The 19,301-nt window shown below is 40.3% G+C and overlaps 2 protein-coding genes across 2 annotated transcripts; one reads left to right on the top strand and one right to left on the bottom strand.

The window, feature by feature from the left end:
- Positions 1-259: 259 nt before the first annotated feature.
- MAIP1 (matrix AAA peptidase interacting protein 1) lies at positions 260-8,450 on the bottom strand. Its single transcript, XM_032114155.1, has 5 exons — positions 8,133-8,450; positions 6,075-6,146; positions 4,177-4,303; positions 3,041-3,191; positions 260-1,762 (listed from the first exon to the last, which is right to left on the bottom strand). The coding sequence occupies exons 1-5, from the start codon at positions 8,433-8,435 to the stop codon at positions 1,684-1,686; spliced, it is 732 nt and encodes a 243-aa protein (XP_031970046.1). The 5' UTR covers positions 8,436-8,450; the 3' UTR covers positions 260-1,683.
- A 186-nt stretch (positions 8,451-8,636) lies between these two features.
- On the top strand, positions 8,637-18,336 carry TYW5 (tRNA-yW synthesizing protein 5). Its single transcript, XM_032114154.1, has 8 exons — positions 8,637-9,344; positions 10,248-10,402; positions 13,352-13,421; positions 14,318-14,362; positions 14,840-14,977; positions 15,585-15,672; positions 16,149-16,265; positions 17,946-18,336. The coding sequence occupies exons 1-8, from the start codon at positions 9,228-9,230 to the stop codon at positions 18,200-18,202; spliced, it is 987 nt and encodes a 328-aa protein (XP_031970045.1). The 5' UTR covers positions 8,637-9,227; the 3' UTR covers positions 18,203-18,336.
- The last annotated feature ends 965 nt before the right edge of the window (positions 18,337-19,301 follow it).

The following is a 19,301-nucleotide window of genomic DNA, read 5'->3' as shown; positions in this document are numbered from 1 at the left end:
CAAATGGCACACAAGCAAAGTATTTCCACAAGAGAAAATGTGGATGCCATAAAATGACAAATGCCCTTCAGTGAGCATCACTTCAGTCTGATTAATTGCTATGATGATCAGATTTATGACTGAGAATTTATGTATGGCAGGTAAAAAGGAGTCAAACCTTCCACATTTGTCTATTACAAGTTGGGTTTGGGGCTGGTTTGTGAGGGTTTTTCTGGGGTGGGGTGGTGGTTTTTTTCGGAAGCCAGTATTAGACTACAAATCCAGTTTAATTACACCAGTTTTATTCAGTGTAGGAGAATGCCATTTTCCAATACAGCAAGCTTAGTAATTTATATGCCTTTCTGATTTACTTATGGTGCAGTAAGTCCATGGGTAGTTCTGTGTCTGTTGAAGATATGCAGTCTCCAGGATAATTTTTTAATTGAAGATTAGAGGCGGGGAAAAAAACCCCAAATATTGAACTGCTGACCCCTTTGGCTCCAGCCCACAAGACATAACCAACTTCAAAAGAATAAAACAGTGCATGTAAATTCCCAATCACATCTTTTGCAGCAAAAGTGTGTTATCAGCTAGTTGATAAGCTTTAGATGTTCCTCTCATTAAGTCATTGGATCAAAAGAGCTGAACTATGGAAAATTTAATTTATACCTTCAATGACAATTACTGTGAATCACAGTAATTACACTTTACACTTTCAAAGCACTGCACTAATGTCTACAACATGCCTTGGTAGAAAGTTGGCTTTATATTTGAAGTCGATATGTGGGATGAAGAAACCTGTTATGATCTCCTGTTGATTTGCATATAAAAGCCTCAAGTAACTTAGACCAGAATTCTCATGCTCCAGAAACCAGAGATAAGTGAGAGCTAGGAAATTGTTTGGTTGCAACATCTAATTTTAAGGATTTGGTCATTCTTTAACACACATTTCAAACAGAGGACTTCATTTAACTTCACTGTCAGGTCCTCTTTAAATTTGTGAAGATTTTTAAATTTTCAACTGTTTTTTCTTCTAAAATTCTCTAAACTTGGAATTGCCTATATATTACTTAATTGAAAGGAATGGGTTTTTCTAATTTCCAAAACATATCTACCTCTTTGATCCATTTTCCCAGTGCAATGCTAAAACTTTTTCTTACTCCAATCCTGTAGCAAAAACTAATAGCAGCTCTAACTTTCTTGATCTCAAATATATTCAAAAGCAAGATTACCTCAAAATGAACTGCTGAGGCTAGACAAGCTAAGAAGTCCATCTACCTCTATTTCATCTTGCATATTATTCAGTTATATATTGTATAGTCCCTAGGGAAAAAAGAAACACAGGAAAGTAACTCAGAAGGGCCATCAGTCATTTAAGTGTTTATTTTCAAATAGTACCATTTCTTCTCAGAATGTAAGAAATCGACATATCTGTAACACCTGCCTGAATGAAATTGTGCTGTCTAAATGCCTTGGATGAGCACTGGAACCAATTAAATTTCTACCAGCCTATTCCAGGGAAAAGGCTTTGTTGTAATGCTGCAGCACAGTGCCAGCTGCAGAAACAATTTTTGGAAATCATACATAGAAAATTCATCCCTCTTTTGGAGGAAAGGGCAAGAAGGGAAAAAAAGACCTAAAAAAGCCTGGTATTTGTTACATTGGAACAATTACAATGGTACATAAAAAGGCTGTAGAAGGCATTTATTCTAACAGCCTTGGATGTTCAATCCGTGTAATAGTCCAGTCTGGTTTTGCTCCTTCTGTAAACTCCCTTTGGAACCTGAAAAAGAAAAGAGAATAAGTGAAGAGTTGTTAAAATTTACTTGACCTTAAGGAGCTACTAATACAACAAGGAATCATAAAGAAATATTTTACTTCAAACAGATTGCTGTAAAAGCTACTGAAACTTTAATGCTTATGCCCCAAAATGGAACATGAAAATTATTTCTATAGTAAGCAATAAAATACACTGATTTCAGAGTGTTTTGGTTCAGATCCCACAGACAGGATCAAGCATCAACAGTAAAGACCCCGATATCAAGACAGCACTCAGTTTTCACAGCAGGAATATGAATAAAGCTTGATGGAAGATCTTGATCTGTAAATAAAGGGTTTCGTTTAATGAGGCAGTAAGCAAAGGGCAATTGTGCTCCATATTTTACTTGAAAATTTTCATTTTTACTTAAGTATAATGTATTTTCAGAACTACATCAAGGATCAAGTTAACAGTAGTACTGAGTCTCCCTTATCCAAAGGTAAGTCTGAGCTTCAAGCTGAATACTCATGTTCTCAAATAACCTGCACGTCATGGGAAGAGCAGTATAATATCATTGCTTTGCAATCATGTGCAAATCCACTCCTACAAAGTGGGATTTGGAAGATATTTAGGCTTTAAGGGAAGGCTCTCAAGGTTAATGTAACTGCAGAAGCCTCCAACTCTAAGGCAGATGCTGAATTCAGCTAAGGGATGGATCCACAACAATCCATCCAGGCAAAAAGTACTGGTCTCCTCATGAGTGTTACCTTTGTTTCAGAGTTCCTCATCACCTAGACTCCGTATTTTCAATTTCAAATGTGGGTGTAGAAATCCTTGATCATACTGCATTTATCACACAAAAATCCTCACTTCTCCCAGCTTCTGAGAATCTTATTTTCAGTATATTTTGCCAACTGTGTAGATATTTTCTGCACTGCTCTGACATCAGTACACCAACACAGACATTATTTATAAGCATTCCTATGAAAATCCATCTTCCTAATGTGTGCTTTGAGGATCAGAAACCTCATTCAGTGCTCCAAATACTGCTCTTCCTGATAGAGAAAGAGTTCCCATAAATACCAACTCAGACGCAAGGAAGTAACATAATGACTTTAGGGGTATTTAAAAAGTTTGGCCCTAAAATCAAAACTGGAAAGCTGGATGAGAATTAACTTAGATTAGAATCAAGGTAAATTAAAAACACTGGGCTCTGCAGTGGCACAGTGGGAGTGCTTGCAGAGCTGCTTATGACACAGGTACCTCATGGACGTGGGAATAGAAAGGAACAAGTAAACTTACTCATAGTTTGCTGTTAAAAGATGTTTCTTTTCTTTCGTGTTTCCATCTCCAAACACAATCTGGAAGACTTTGGCTTCACCTGGTACTTCATCAGGTAGATTAGCACCATTCAGATACCAGAAGCACATCAGGATGCTAACAAACTTTCTCCCTGTTGGAAATAAATCAAAACTTAAGTTAGATCTCATGTTTCTCACTGGTCAAATACTACTGTTTGCTTCCTAGCATATATTCTAGTGAGTCCCTGGAAGGACAGCTGACTTCAGCCATAAAGAATACAAGATAGAATAATGAATGATAAAGCTATTTCAAGCCATACTCATGCTGTTTAGCAACAATACAAATACACTCTGTAAAAAAATATGTATTTTATCATGAGCGTGGTGTGACAGTGTATATAAGGAAACTGAATGAAAAAAGTTGGTTCCAACAAAGTCCAAAGCTAACTACTGATACAACAAATGTACATAGAGTAGTTCAAACGTGGGAGCAATTTAAGAGGGAAAAAACCCCCTCCTATTTCCCAAACCAGGAAAAAAGCTAACTGGGTCTGACAACTTGAAATGCTCAACTGAAGACTCAGGGTTAGACCCATAAACCATCTCCACTGTGTCTGAGAGTGAACAGAGCAAACAATGCTGGTATCCAACCAAAAGAAAAACTTGTTTGACCTCATCACTAGCTTAAAAAAACCTCAAACAATCAATGAGTCCTACAAAAAAGTATATTTCATGACAAATACTAAAACAGCAAAATTAATTTCATTATCCAGCCTTCACTATTCTTCTTCGGGGATGCATTTTCATTGTTGAAGTGAACAGCTTTCAGCATACATTAGAATCAGTTTTTGAGTGGTTCCAGACTGCTGAGGACTAATAATATGAAATTCTGTACACAAGAAGAGGAATAAGCAAAACCCAAACAGAAGTCAAAATAGTACCATGATGTATTAACAATAACCTCTGTCTCTGGTTTAAAAGGAAATCAAGAAATTTTATATGGATGAATTACAAAGAGAGAAACAAGGAATGAGAAACAGTACTCAAAACCACATCTGTAAGGAAAATGTCTGTTTAGCAGCAAAACCAGGAAATAAGACTGCTCGTTGCTGAAATGTTTTAGGATTCTAAACATACCATCATCATCATAGTAAATGCGAACATCTCCTTCTGTTGTGTACATGATTGCATCAATGTCAGCTGCTAAAGCATCCCTGTGGCTGTCAGGGAGCAAAGAAATCTTTTCCTTCAGCACCTGAAGTACCTAAATTCAGAAAAACTGTCACTTAGTTTTTCATTAGGAAATTTAAGTTACAATCTATTTCTACTGCAGCTAATAAAATGAGCTGTATTGCTAAAACATTTGTCTAACATATGTAACAGGTAAAATGAAAAAGCACTGGGAAGTTTGGGCATTCCTAAACCCTAATTCAGCAGGATTGAAGAAGGTCCATTTTCTGCTCAAAACAAATGAAAACCAAGCATCTTAAAAAATGTTTAGAAAAGGTACTGTCAAAACAGCAGCTACAACACAAGCCCTGCCAGCCCAGAACACCCCAGTGGAGCCTGCTCCCACAATCACACACTCTGCCTTCTCACTGCTGATTTCTCGCTATGTGCAGGTTCCCAAGCTTTTAATTCAGTATCTTCTTAGTTATCTTGCACAAATTTCTTTGAAAATCAGTTTCATTACCAATGAGTTTATCTTTGCCATTTTGTGATCCACACTCCATTTAGAAAAAGTTTAAACACTTGCAAATCAGAAAATAATGCAAAATCACTCCCCTGATAATTAATTTCCGTATGACACTCACATCCATGCTATCTAAGTGTCCTATGATCAACACAGCTGTGTTAAGTAGAAAATGGTGGGGTGCACAAACTGCACTGAGGTAGCACCTCAAACACCACATGAGAAAGTCACAAGGAAGGATGAAACTGCAGAAGTTATTTTTAACTAATACTCATTTTTTACCCTAACTTGATTTACCATTTTTGAATAACAAACAAATTCAGGGGTTACATGGAAGCAAGAGGCAATCTTCACAAGGAGACATTGGTTTCTAGTACATTTTGCAGGCACAAAATTCACTGGCCAAAGAAATGACAAAGCAGTGTGGGATCACTCATCTGCTACATGCCTGGCTAGCATGAAGTCTCTGCATCAATGTAAACCTGAAAAATTTACAATGACCAGAGGAAATTCTTTCAAAAGGAAGCAGAGGAGGTGCCCTTTCAAAACAACTGCAAGAAACAAACTCACGTTTTATTGCTATCTCTGTTCAGAGAGAGGAGGCAAGACTGTTCAGAGGGGATGCACTAGAACAGCACCCGAGTTTTTGCTGCAAAGGCATGGGTGGCAATAGGACAGGCCACGCTGACATCCTGTAACAAGGCAGACATAGACCTGGAGTGTCTCCTCCACTTGACTCTGATGGATCTGCTACCTCCATGCCCTGGGAAGGCCAAGACAGCTTCAGCAATTAAAAATTCATAAAAACACAGAAAACACAGCACTGATGTTTAACCAGGTCAGTCATATCCCTGAGACTATGACACAAGACTAAGCCTTCCAGCCAAACCCAGTCATCAGCTGTATGATCTGATGGGTGTGGGAATGTATCAGTGCAGCAGGGATGAGCACAAACCAATTTCTTTCTTCACCTGAATTCTGGTGCACAGACTGAGTCAGCTTCAGCCACCTGCCTACCCCTAGAGACACACAATTCTACCTGCCATCCAGAGCCTGCTGCCTTTCCATCCTTCCTGGTACACCAGCAATCTTTCTGGCATTTGGTCTTTATACTCAACAGCTAAGATATATTTTATTTTGTTTTAAATACAGTAACCTCAAACTAAGTTTCATGCCTTGAAATTAAAAGAGATGCAGGACAAACAATTGCCCTGTTCTGCATTATGCTGTTTTTCCCAAATTAAACCAAGCTGCCAACTTGTAGATAACGACAGGCTGAATGCATCCATGTTACTTTATAACAAACAATCAACTGCTAGAATAGGAGATGGAGAGCATTTACCTCTGCTGATACAAGTTCTTCCAGCAGGTCAAGTTTACGCTGAGACAGCAGCTTTGAAACAACAGAAAAGGCCTACCAAAATAAAACAAAAACCAAACATGAACAAGAAACTCTAAGTAGGCATATTTTTTCAGACAAATCCATAAGTATATGACAAGCTACCCAAATATTCCATGATTTAAGATTTCAATATTTGCAGAGGGTATCACCATTGAAATGTAAGCCCTCCAGCATTAAAAGAGTGATTTCGTGAACTGATAAAAACATACAATTACTTTTCAATCTCTCATTTAAAACATCAAAGCTTTCAATAGGTAAGTGAATTCATAGTTTACTTACCAAAAAAAAAAAAAAAAAAAAAAAAAAAAAGCTTTGCAGTACTTTCTATGTTGTCTTTACTCTTTTTGGTAATTCCAACAGTCTATGTCTTTCCCTGTAAATATTTTGTTCCCTTGCTCTCTTTTCCAACTCATCTTCTGGCTTCAGTCAAAACTGATGTGGCAATTTAAAAATTTTCTTTAGAAATCTGGTTTCATCTCTAGACATCAGGAAGCTCAACTCCCCTTTCCCACCTCAATTTTGAAAGTATATTTACATCCAATTATGCCTCTAAGTATTCAAGCAGTGCACTTGTGAAGGACAATGTATTTAGGACTCTACACCAAGTAAAAACAAACAAACAAACAAAAACTAAAACGAAATCCCCAAAAACCAGGCCAAGGTAAAACAGGTGGTTCTGCACATGTCAAATTATTGTTGTAGGTTGTGGGTTTTTTCCTTTCTTGAGCTGATCTTAATCATTTTAACATTCTTCCCCCAATGTGTTGTTTTCAGCTGGTTTTTTTGTTAAAAGTAAATATAACAATAAAAAGTTTCCCAACGGGTAACTCAGTAATTTTTACATGACCAGCTTATAGATAATTACCTCTTTGACACATTCTGTTAACAAAGCTTACTGGGCTCATAAATTTAGAGAAATAAATATATACACCAGCTCTGTGCATGCCTAAGCTTTACAATTTCAGGAAAACCCGCTAAGAGGAGACACACTTCTCCTTAAAGTCTCTGTAACGTTTGGAAGGACCTTCCTTTGCCCTGCTTTTGGGGATGGCTTAACCAGTTCATTTTAATTGTGGAATCTAGGATGACAAGGAATTCCTGAAGAAAAGCACCCTCCTGCTTGTTTCACTCCCTGCAAAGTGTGGTGCTTGGAGCCAGCAGCGGGGAACTCCATGTATTTTACACAGAGGAGCACATTACAGCTACGACATCCCGAGGTAATAAATCAGGCTGGACATCAGGAACGATTTATTCATGGAAAGGGCTGTTAAACATTGAAATGAGCTGCCCAGGGAGGTGGTGGAGTCATTATCCCTGGAAGTGTTTAAGGAAAGACTGGACATGGCATCAGACAAAGTGGTGTTTGGTCACAGGTTGGACTCAACATACAACACAAACACAGATCTCCTGGAGAGGGTCCAGCAGCAAGGACTGGGGGACTGGAGCATCTCTCTTACAGGAAAAGCTTATGGAACTGGACTTGTGCAGCCTCGAGAAGAGATGACTGAGAGAGATCTCATCAATGTGTATAAATATCTAAAGGGGGGGAGAGCCAAGAGGATGGACCAGGTTCTGCTCGGTGGTGCCAAGCAATAGCACAGGAGGCAATGGGCAGAAACTGATGCACAGGAAGCTCCACCTGAATATAAAGAAAGACTTTTTACTGTGAGCGTGACCGAGCACTGGACCAGACTGCCCAGAGATTGTGGAGTCTCCCTCGCTGCAAATATTCCAGACCTGCCTGGACACAATCCGGTGCAACGTGCTCCACAATGACCTTGCTTGAGCAGGGAGCTTTGGAGCAGATGACTCACTGTGGTCCCTTCCTACCTCACTTATTCTGTGAATCTACGACTATCTCCGAAGTCTTTTCCAGTCTACTGATTCTATAATTCCATTAAAATAACCGCGGGCATCGGCAGCCCCTGGGGAGGCTCACCAGGACCTCTCTCCTCAGGCCGACCGCTCTCCTCGCCCCGAGGCCCCAGGCCCACTCACCTGCTTGGCCCCTCGCGTGAACTCCTCGATGCTGAATTCCTGGTCGAAGTAGAGGCGGATGAGCAGGTAGTAGAAGCGGGTGCGGAGCCAGGCGAAGGGGCTGGTGATCCTCACTACCACTACACGCCGCTGAGGGCCCTCGGTCCCAGGCCCGGCGGTGCTGGCGAACCGAACGCTGGGCTGGGGCGGACGGGCTCGGGCGGGGCCCGGCGCGGCTGCGGCCGGCGGCAGGAGCCGAGCGGGGCCCGCCAGCGCCCGCGCCAGCCAGCGGACACGGCCCGGAGCCGCGCAGCGCAGCGCCATGATGGGCCCTGCCCCGCCCTGTCCGCTCGCAACTCCCGCTCCCCGGAAACACGGCTGCGGCCGTCGCTGGTTCCGGCGCGGCGCAAGCGGTCCGGGCGGCCGGCGGCTCCAACCGCGCCGGTCCAGGGGATTCGACCCCCGGTCACCTCCGGAGAAGGGAGGCGTCCCCTCTGCTGGCCCTGGTGAGGCCGCGTCTGGAGTACGGTGTCCACTTCTGGGCTTCTCAGTACAAGAGAGACAAGGGGCTGCTGGAGAGGGTGCAGCGGAGGCCACAAAGATAATGAGGGGTCCGGAGCATCTCTCTTAATGAGGAGAGACTGCGGGAGCTGGGCCTGTTCAGTCTGGAGAAGACTGAGAGGGGATCTCAGCAATGCATATAAATATCTCAGGCGGCTGCCAAGAGGATGGTGCCAGACATTTCTCAGTGGTGCTCAGTGACAGGATGAAGAGTAATGGCCACAAACTACAACACAATAAGTTCCACCTCAGCATGATTAAGAACTGCTTTACGTTGAGGGTGGCAGAGCACTGGAACAGGCTGCCCAGGGGGTCATGGAGTCTCCCTCTCCAGAGACATTCAAACCCCGCCTGGACGCATTCCTGTGTCACCTGCTCCAGGTGACTCTGCTGTGGCAGGGGGTTGGCCTCCATGGTCTCCAGAGGTCCCTTGCGACCATAAAAATTCAGTGATCCGCGGGCTCCCGACCCTTGCCCAGAGGGAGAGGCAGGAACGCTTCTGCGCAGGCTCCTCGTTCCGGGGGAATCGGCGGGGCGGACGCGGTGCCCGTGGCCATGGAGCGGCGGGAGCAGCCGGCCGTGGCCGTGGAGCGGCGGGAGCAGCCGGCGGTGGCCGTGGAGCGGCTGGGCGGGGTGACGCGGGAGCGCTTCCTGCGGGACATCTACCCGCGGGTACGGGGCGTTGTGAGAGGGACCCGCTGGAGCAGGTGGCAGTCCACGGGGACACAGGGCAAGGCAGGAGGTGTCCGGGGACCCCTCCTCGGCGGGCACAGCTGGTGCAGGCAAACCTCAGGGTTTGGGTTTTTGTGTTCCTGGAGAGGCGCCCTAATCAGTTGAGGGGAGTGGGAGTTCAGAAGCAAGAAGCTTCTACAGGCAGATCCTCTCTGAGCTGCTGGCAACCTCCGACAGCTGATCTCTGTGAGAGTCCGTTTCCTTTGGCAGTGGTTAAAAAGTGTGAGCGTTAGTTTTGTTGCTTTGTCATCTCTTGCTTTTTTCTCAATAAATAAAGGAGGATATACATAAACTGGACATCCCTCCCCGTTGTCCAATTAAAAGCAAAAGTTTCTTTCTTTGTGTGCGGGCTGGATCAAACCTGTTCGTGGTTGTGAGCAGCGAGGAACCTTGATACAGGTGGAAAGAGCTTCTCTCATGAGAACATAACAGCATCACCACAGCTCACAAGATACACCTCAACTATGTGGGCTTTTGCATGTTTCGTGCTAAGCCTTGGCTAAAAAGATTAAATCTATTCCTTCGTCTGGTTGGATACCTCAATGGCCCCAGCACAAAGTGTGGGCTACAATTGTCTTTGCCTCTCCATATCCTTCCTTACCCAACTAGGAAAGAAGCCATATTTAATAGAGAAACAGTTCCATAATTTACTGCATTTTGTTTCAGCATTTAGCATTTGATTCACAGTGCTTGTGAACAGATTAGACGAGACTTTGTGTAGTGGGTCCTGGCATTCAACTGACTTGTTTGCATGAATGTAATTTGAAAAATTCGTTCTGGCTTTTTTCCCACTGAATGCTATGGTCATTTCACCATTGAATTTTTGTTGTTGTTGTTCCTTAGAGAAAGCCGGTAGTGCTGACAGGACTGGAACTGGGCACTTGCACCACCAAATGGACAATAGATTACTTGAGCCAAGCTGAAGGATCTAAAGAAGTAAAGATTCATGTTTCTGCAGTGCCACAGATGGATTTCCTCAGTAAGAACTTTGTGTATAGGTACTTCACTCCAAGGTCTCTTGTATTTTAAAGGCATGTGCTTGTAACTTGCATCTGTTTGAAGCTGAGGGTGAGAACAGGAAGATAGTTTGTGAAAACATTACATTAGGTATCAAAGGGTTGTCTTCTATTAATTCTACATCCTGAATAAATACAATGAGGGTGAAATGGGGGGCCAAACAGCACCTTGAAAGTGATGTCATGAAGAAGTGTTGTTAAGGTATTTTGTCAGAGCACTCCCGTAGGAAATTTGAGCCTGGCACTTGCAGCTGTTAATTAAAAACAAACCAGAACACCCTTGATGTCTACAGTAGATGACATGGTATTTTGTTCTAGTTATATGGTGCATTCCCAATGTTACTGAATAGTGATAGTTTCTGACTCACCATGGGTCTGCTGGTGTGTGGCAGGCATGGTATTCCACTCCAGAAATGGTGTAACTAATTAAAACCAAGCTCCTTTCAAAGTTAGCATGTGCAACTTTCAGAATGTTCAAACTACTGGGTAGCACACATTTCACCAGCTCTTTAATCTTGATCAAAAAAACTGATCTCCTCTGGAGCTCCTCTTATGTAACTGGCAGAACATTTCTTCAGAGTTCATCTAATCTCAGTCATTGTGTTGCTCTTCAAGGGTAAATGCCTTTATTTTAGCAGTCCTTTGTTTTCCCCAAGTGGGAACAGGATGTGTTCAGTCTGTTAAACTTCTAAGCAGGTGGGAATGTGTGCTGTAGGTGTAGACAAGCTATGAGTCTCTGAGTGGGGCCTGTTGTTCACGGGATAAAAATACACATGACAATCACGATGCATTCTCGCTGCGTAATGAACTTTTGAATCTTTGAAATTAGGTTGTACTTGAATAACTTTGCCTTATCTCCATACTTTATTTTACCCACTCTATTTTGGGGGTTTTTTTAGTGTCTCTTGTTGTGAGTTCACATACAGTTGTTCTGGAGTCCTAGTTTTGGCAGGTTTGTAGACAGCCATATGGACTCTCTGATGCTCTTCATTATACCAGGTGTCAGGACTTTCATGTACTTCACTTGAAATTCAGGAAGCTTTGACCTTTTCCACAGCAAGCCCCTCATTCTAATCTGAAGGGAGAATAAGTAGAAACAAAATAATAGAAACTCTGAGGACTTACATGCAGTTCCATTGGTTTAAACTACAGAAGAACATTAGTAGTACTGCAGTTCTGTTGTTAAGTTGCATGCTCCTACCCGTTTTTGTGTTGGTTCTGGAACTCATTCAGCCAGGTTGTGACATGCTGCAGAAATCTGAATGTTTTTCTGCTGTTTTAGCTTTGTAAGCAGGTTCACGGAGAGGTCAGATGAGTGCCAGTGCTACCGTAAGGGGGGAGATGGGGTGATTAGGGCAGACAAGGGCGGAGCTGTGGTAGCACCAGAATGCATCAGTTTAAGCTGTAGTAGAGCTGTGCTCTCACTTTCTTCAGCAGCAAATGTAAGTGGACATAATAGAACAGTTTGGCTGAAGTCACAGCATTGGATTTTGTTTGGTTTTCTATTGACTTCAGTGGGTTTTGTATTTGCCAATTGCAAACAAGCCTAAAATGTTTAGACAATTGGTCTAAGTACTGTCAGATGCAGGTTCACATTCTGGTAGAAGAGATGACAGGATCAAGAAAATTTTTGAGAATGGTTTCTTCTTAACCCTGGGTACTTGGTGGTTGCTCTGAAATGGGATGTTTACATGCAATAATTCATTATCCAGTGATACTTAAATGTGAGATGGTAGGCTGAGTGAATACAACATTTAATTCATAATAATGGATACGTGTCCTGTTGCTGCTTGTGCTTGGTTTGCCATTCAGCTATCAACTGATACCAAAATCTGTAATCTGTATGAAAATTATTTAGATAATTGTGTAACACTCTTACTGACTTCAGAGGGACCAGCTCTAATGCCCAGTGACTCTTCTTGAATCTTCTGGAGTTGTGTTTAGTAAATTTAAGGAAAACTGTAAAGAAACATTTGAAAATATCTTTGAAGATACCTGTGTTTTGAGCAGCTGAGGAAGCATATATATATTTTTTTTAAGTTCATATAACTGAAATAAATTTTATGGATCTACAAATGAAGGTAGTTATTTGTGTTCCTGCACGAATTCATAGCAGAAAATGCATAAATGTGTGTATCTTCCCTGTTGTAGTTTTCTTGACACTGAGCTTTTCTGCAAATTTATAAAAAATGTACAGTAAACAAGCCTAAAAATGACACACTTAAAGAAACAGTTCAAGCAATTATTGCCACAGTTTGAGTGTTAATTTGACTGTGAAAAATTTTTTGTTCTGTGACTCAGACCATTCAGAACTCCTAAGCTGAAGAGGGGATCTTACCAAAGTGTATAAACAGTTGATGAACCTGGATCCTCAGTGGTTCATGGTGACAAGACAAGAGGCAATGGGCACAAGCTGGAATACAGGAAATTCTATTAATCTATTTAACACACACAGACACACCCTCTTTTATAGTGAGGATGGTCAAACAATGGAACAAATGGAACAGGTTGCCTAGAGAGATTATGCCTAGAGTCTTCATCCTTGGAGATACGCAAAACTGAACTGGATGCTGTCCTGTGCAAGCTGCTGTAGGTGAACCTGCTCTTGGCAAGGGGTTTAGACTGGAGGATCTCCAGAGGTGCTTCTGGCCTCAGCAATTACGGGATGCTGTTTGGATATATATGGGAACAATTTACTAAAGCAGAGAAGTTTTTAAATGTAGGATTTCTGTCTTGGGAGAACTCTTCAAACATCTGCTGCAAACACTGATTAGTTACCATGTTAAGTTAAAAAAGTAAGAGAGCAGACTATTGCATCTTCCATTATACTTGATTTGGTAAGGGAGCTTATTATAAATCTAGAGTTTAGGCCATGTGTGGTTGCATTGATTCATGGTATAAGTTATATATAAATAAATATTTATATTTCAGAACTCTGCCTTTTGATGTATTTGTACGAAGAGCAGCTGAAGTCAAGCACAAGGAGTACTTTCTTACTGAGGTAATTTCCTTAGTGTCACAGTTTCTTCTGTTGGTTATTTTGCTGGTATATGGAGAGGAAAGTGATGAATTGTAATTTAAAGTCTTACTTCAGTAAAAGACTTAATCTTTAATTTAATTTTCTTGTGGCTTGGTGCTAAAGGAAAAAATGTGAGGAGAAGTAATTTTTCTCAGAAGTTGTTTTGTATAGGTACATGTGGTTAACTTCAGTCACCCTGTTTCTGTTAACAAAACTGCTTACATGAGTAAAAATTCCAGTATAAAATTTAGAAATCAAACCTTGCTTTAAAATAACAACCATATCATTTGCGTGTTTTGTGAGAAAATGTCATGAAGAATGACACTGGATGATTATCAAAATACAAGTCCAGATATATTGTAACATAATTTGTGAGTAGCAAATGTGTGGTTATCTCTACATATCAGTGTTCAGGCTAGGGAGTTTTCAGATAACTGTGATTGGGAAGCAGATAGTTTTGGATGTAGACATGCTTTTTACCTTTTATACTACATAGAATGCTGTAAGTTTTGAAGCCAATTAAAATAGTTTTCTGCATCAGTATACTGATGTAGAAAATTAAGTTAGTACTTAAATTATAATCTGCATTTGCTTTGAGTCTGTTCAGTAACAGCAATGCTGAAGCAGTTGACCAGTCTCCCTACACTTCACTCTTCTCCTTTCAGTTAACTTATTTTTCCCATTTCTCAAGATGAGCAGCAGGGATCAGTAAAGGGCAGTATAACAAAGTAGCTGAATTTGTAGATGCCCTTTATTTGTACCATATTTTAATGAAACTCTGCCATTAGATTAATGAGAAAATACCAGCTCTTTGTTTAAGTGTTTTGGTAATTCTTATTAAAAAACCCCAAACAATTATATTTTTGTGTTCTCTTCAGGATGAAAAGTACTATTTGCGATCAGTGGGTGAAGATGTTAGGAAGGTGAGTTACTGGAGATTCAGTTCTAATATTTTAAAGTTGCAGTTTAGAACTATTTTTTAAAGCCTGTTATCATACAACTTAACTTAGGGTCACATGGTTTGTGACTCTGACTGGATTTTGGTCAGAGTACTTCAATGTGTCTAAAATAGTTGCTGTTGCATGGGAGCTTAGCTGATCACTGAAGAGTACATTGCTAAACTCCCTTTCTTTAGCTTTTGTTGTCAACTAATACAAAAGGATTTCTGCTGATCTCTTGCTTCTTCAGAGTGATTCCTGGCAGCCATGGTTAGGAGCAGCTCTCTAGCTGTTCTTATTAATGGCATTGAGCAAGTCAGTGCTGAAAAGCATTGCTGATGTCAGGTGTTTGCCAATGCTGAATTCTAACCCCGTTTCATATGATGGGAAATCATTGTGAAGTGCTCCTCCATTTAAATGTGCATAGATGGTGCTCTAAGAGTTATGTCCTTTCTGTTTCAGGATATTGCAGATATCAGGAAGCAGTTTCCTATTTTAGCAGAAGATGTTAATATTCCAGAGTATTTTGAGAAGGAACAGTTTTTCTCTAGTGTCTTCCGCATCAGCTCAGCTGGATTACAGTTATGGACACATTATGATGTAGGTAATACCTGGGTTTAGCATAAAATGTTGCAGATGGCGTTACAGAGTTGAGATAATAAGGTGAAAATCTCTGTCAAAGATCAGAGAATAATGACAAACTTCACATATTTTGAAATAGTGAAATGAATCACAGTCAGTGGTACGGTGAATTTTAAATGATGCATTGCATGGGCATAATATCTTAACTGGGTTTATGTCTAATTCCGTAAGATTAAATGATGCTTTATTTTGTTTCCTTTTTTTTAACCGTTTTGAGTTTCAGTTGAAAATCTGAAACACAGTAACTTTCAATATTTTTGTCTTCAATATTACTTTCCTTTTATTTTTTTTATGCTAATAGTCAGATTAGAATAAATTCCAGTTGTATAACAGCCTGCCAACCATGCAATGATTGTAGTGGTTTATAGCTGCAATGCAATAGATTTCAAATAAGATTGTCTTCTAACATTGTGCAGTGAATTCAGAATAAATTTATTTAGAAGATAATTCCTAACACATGAAAGTTTTAATAATTCTCTTTTTAAAGCTAATAATCAGATTAGTTGAAGTCTATATAGTCACTCTTAACTTTTGGCTGACATCTCTTTTATTATGCTCATCCCAGGTGATGGACAACTTCTTAATCCAAGTAACAGGGAAAAAACGAGTTGTTTTGTACAGTCCTCAAGATGCACCATATTTATATTTATCAGGTATGCATGTCATAGATACCTAGTTCAGAGTTTGGTGATCGTAGCTGCCTTTCAGCTCAGAAGTGTTGCACTTGTAGAAAATAATCATTAACAGGTGACTTGGTATAAAAGAACTCATTTGTTCCTTTAACTCTGATCCTGTTTGCTTTAGTCAAAGCTAAGGAGAATAGCAGCTTTGCCTGATTGTTTTCAGCACCTGAAAACTTCAGGTGAAGGAGTAAAATGTTCTGCGTGGGTTCAAAATGGTATTCTAAATGTCAGGAAAAGTGGTTTGTAATGTTAATAAGGTTGCAGTTACAGAACAGACAACAGGAGAACATCTCAGTAAATGAGGGGTTTCCCTGCCATCAGGTTTCCCTGGTTATGAGAAATAAACCAGTACTAAATTTGGTTCAAGAACTGCCGTTTCCAGCAATATGATAATGCTTTGTCACTATTGGAAGAGTGGGAATATTTATTCACTGAAATTTTCCTAGGTACTAAATCAGAGGTGCTGGATGTGGATAACCCAAACTTGGAGAAATATCCCCTTTTTGTGAAAGCCAAGCGCTATCAATGTGTTTTGGAAGCAGGAGATGTGTTATTTATTCCAGGTAAGTAATAAACAGTTCCAAATAGTGCCAAATAAATAGCATGGTATTAAACAGTCTTGTTTCTAATTTGTGATTTCTGGAGATGGTAAGAGGTTACTAAGGCGTTCTGTGTTACAAGTAGGAGCCTTGAAAGACGTTGGCAAAACTCATTTACTTCTTCCAACTGTACAATTAACCTGAAAAACGGTCTTATTACATCTACTGACAAATCTTACTTTCCCTCAAGTTTATACTGTATGCTCCTGAATTTGTGTCTTAATACATTAATAGTGTAAACTTACCTTCTGAAATCTGAAATTACTTCAGTGCCCTGAGTTTTTTAGTGACAGAATTTGAGTGAAATACCATTTCTGTTCTTCTGGAGCTCTGGCACTTGAGCACTGTGAGGCACATGGTCTGATGGGAATTATGGATGGTAGAGTTATTGGACCTTCTAGAGATTTATAATCATCTTTGGGAAATGGAAAGACAATTTCTAATCATTTTTCTGCACAAGCAGAAAGCTGCTTCCTGGGCTGACATGACAAATTCTGGTAGTCAGGGAAAGGCATTTGAATTTTTCCTATTGAACTACTCCTACTTGTTACTGATTTTATGTTAACTCATCATGAGCTTGCAGCAGATACGATTTATCCTGTCACTTTTCCATTATCTGGGCAATATAAACAGGTCAGTAAACAAAAAAGTAATAGGTTTTTAGGAAGTTATTTTATAATAGTTTCTTAGCCTTGGACTTATTATTTAATTTTGAATTTACCATTTATGTTTCTTCCTAAATAAACTTTTGGTTACAGTTAGATAGTGCTATGTCACACTGCATCCCTATTTTCTGGTTATGAAGTCCAGATACTTGTTTGTCTTTGCCAGTGGGTGAGCAGAATCAAACTTGAGACACACTCAGCTCTCGTAAGACTGGCTGTGGAGAACAGGGATTTCTGCAGTGCATATCACTGAAAAAACCCCCCGTTTTTTGAGGAATGTGTGTGGTTATTATGAAGAAGGTAGAAGCAGCCCCTCTTCCTAACCTGAAAGAAACTTCATGTTGATTTCTCAGAATAAACTTTTCTATGTCTTCAGCACCTACAGGTGAATAAGATGCAATAAACACAGCATTCAGCCTTTTAGCTTAAAATTCAGACAGCCTAAATATACCATATTAAACTAATCCTTCAAAAGTACTCAATGAGGCAAAGATGTCTTGCCTTCCTTATCACAGTCATGATGATTCAGCTGAAAAGCTTCATGACTTATGACTTATTATGAGAAGATTAGCAACTTGCCTGAGTGACCTGGCTGATGCTGGTGGGTGACATTAATGCCTGGGCAGTATGTGCAAAGTTAGGGACTAAGTGAAAATAGGTATCTGCATTTAGAGGGGATGTGAGCGAGGGAAGGAGTCGTACTTTCATCCTACACAAGCTTATCCTTTGCTTACATTTGAGTACCTCTACACTTCTGCAATTGTTACTTTCATGGGAAGTTATGGATAAGTATAAATATCTTGAAAAACTTCTTAAATTTGGTACAATGCAATATATTCATATGAATATAAATAAACAAAAATACAGTAGTTGAGACTTCTCCTCAGCTAGATTTAGTTTGGGTGATTCTGACACTTGCTTTGAGTCACGTGGAAGTTTTGGACAGTAATTTTTATTTTAGACACTCTTCCTTTTACAGCTTTGTGGTTCCATAATGTAATTTCTGAGGAATTTGGAGTGGCACTGAATGTTTTTTGGAAGCACCTTCCTGCTGAGTCCTATGATAAGACTGACACTTATGGAAATAAAGATCCCATGGCAGCCTCAAGAGCTATACAGATCTTGGACAGGGCCTTGAAAACACTTGAAGAACTACCTGAAGAATATAGGGATTTTTATGCTCGGAGAATGGTTTTACGCATCCAAGAAAAAGCCTATAGGAATGATTATGGGTAAAGTAACACATTGTAATTCAGCAAGGTCCCTTGCAAGTAGAAAATTGTATGTTAGTATGGAAACTGTCCATATGCACTTACACTTTCTGTGAGACCAATAAAAACTGTCAATAAACATTCATCTATAACAAAGTCGATCTTGTAGATTTTCTTTCTAGTGTTCCATGAGAAGTGGGGACACAGTCCACTTGATCTGGAGATAGTCTCTTTTCTACAACGAGACAGACATTTGCAGTGCCTCCACTTATAACTACCTTTTTGGAATGTTCTGCTTAAATTTTTCTGAACAAAAGTTTTGGTATGTGGGCTGACAGCACGTATGCTTAGAAGTAACTGCACATCTTCCTGAATGCAACCTCATTAAAGTTTAGGAAAGCCATAGTGGTTTCTGAGGAGGCCCAAGAAAGCCCTGGGTGGTAGCTGTAATGGTCATGGTTTCTTTTTAAGTAATGATCTGGCAATTAGTGTAGGGAGTTTCTTCTCCCCCTTGTAGTGAGACAAAGTGGGTACGGGGAAAAAAGCAAAAAGTAATCGTGCCAGGTTACGCTTAGAATTGTGTGGCAGCTTGACTGCAATGTAAATGATTTACCCTTTTCCTAGCTCAGTAATGTATTATTGGGGGAAAATCTTTTTTGTCACTACCCCAGTGCAGTCAGACAGCATTGCTGTTTCTGCAGCTGTGAAACACTTGGAACTAATGTGCCCACAAATCCATTCAGATACAGTCCTAGAATCTGCAATGGAGTTCATAGTTCTGGAGTAGACATAGACTCTATTGAGAGCTGTATTTGACATGCTCTTTGTTACCATATGAAAGGGGGTTTGCATAGCACCTTTTGGGATGGAGCCTGTTGTTTAGGCATTGTAGAAGGTTACTTTTTCAGCAGATTGTGGTGCTTACAAAAGCCCTGTGAAATAAAGGTGGGGATCTCACAAAAAGGATAGGCTTGTCATTGTCTCTTTGAAATGCCTCTGATGTTATTACTTGTGCTGTTTGGGGAATGCAGCATTTATCTGACTTAGGTCAGTCTGTTACTTCTAGCAATGTTTTTTGAGAATTGTAACTTGTCAAAAGCTCTTAGACTAAATAAATGTGTAGT

The sequence above is a fragment of the Corvus moneduloides genome, chromosome 7 (genome assembly GCF_009650955.1).
Source record: "Corvus moneduloides isolate bCorMon1 chromosome 7, bCorMon1.pri, whole genome shotgun sequence".
Taxonomy (NCBI): Eukaryota; Metazoa; Chordata; class Aves; order Passeriformes; family Corvidae; genus Corvus; species Corvus moneduloides.
Note: the sequence above shows the minus strand (reverse complement) of the source record. Positions and strands in the feature narration are given on the sequence as shown.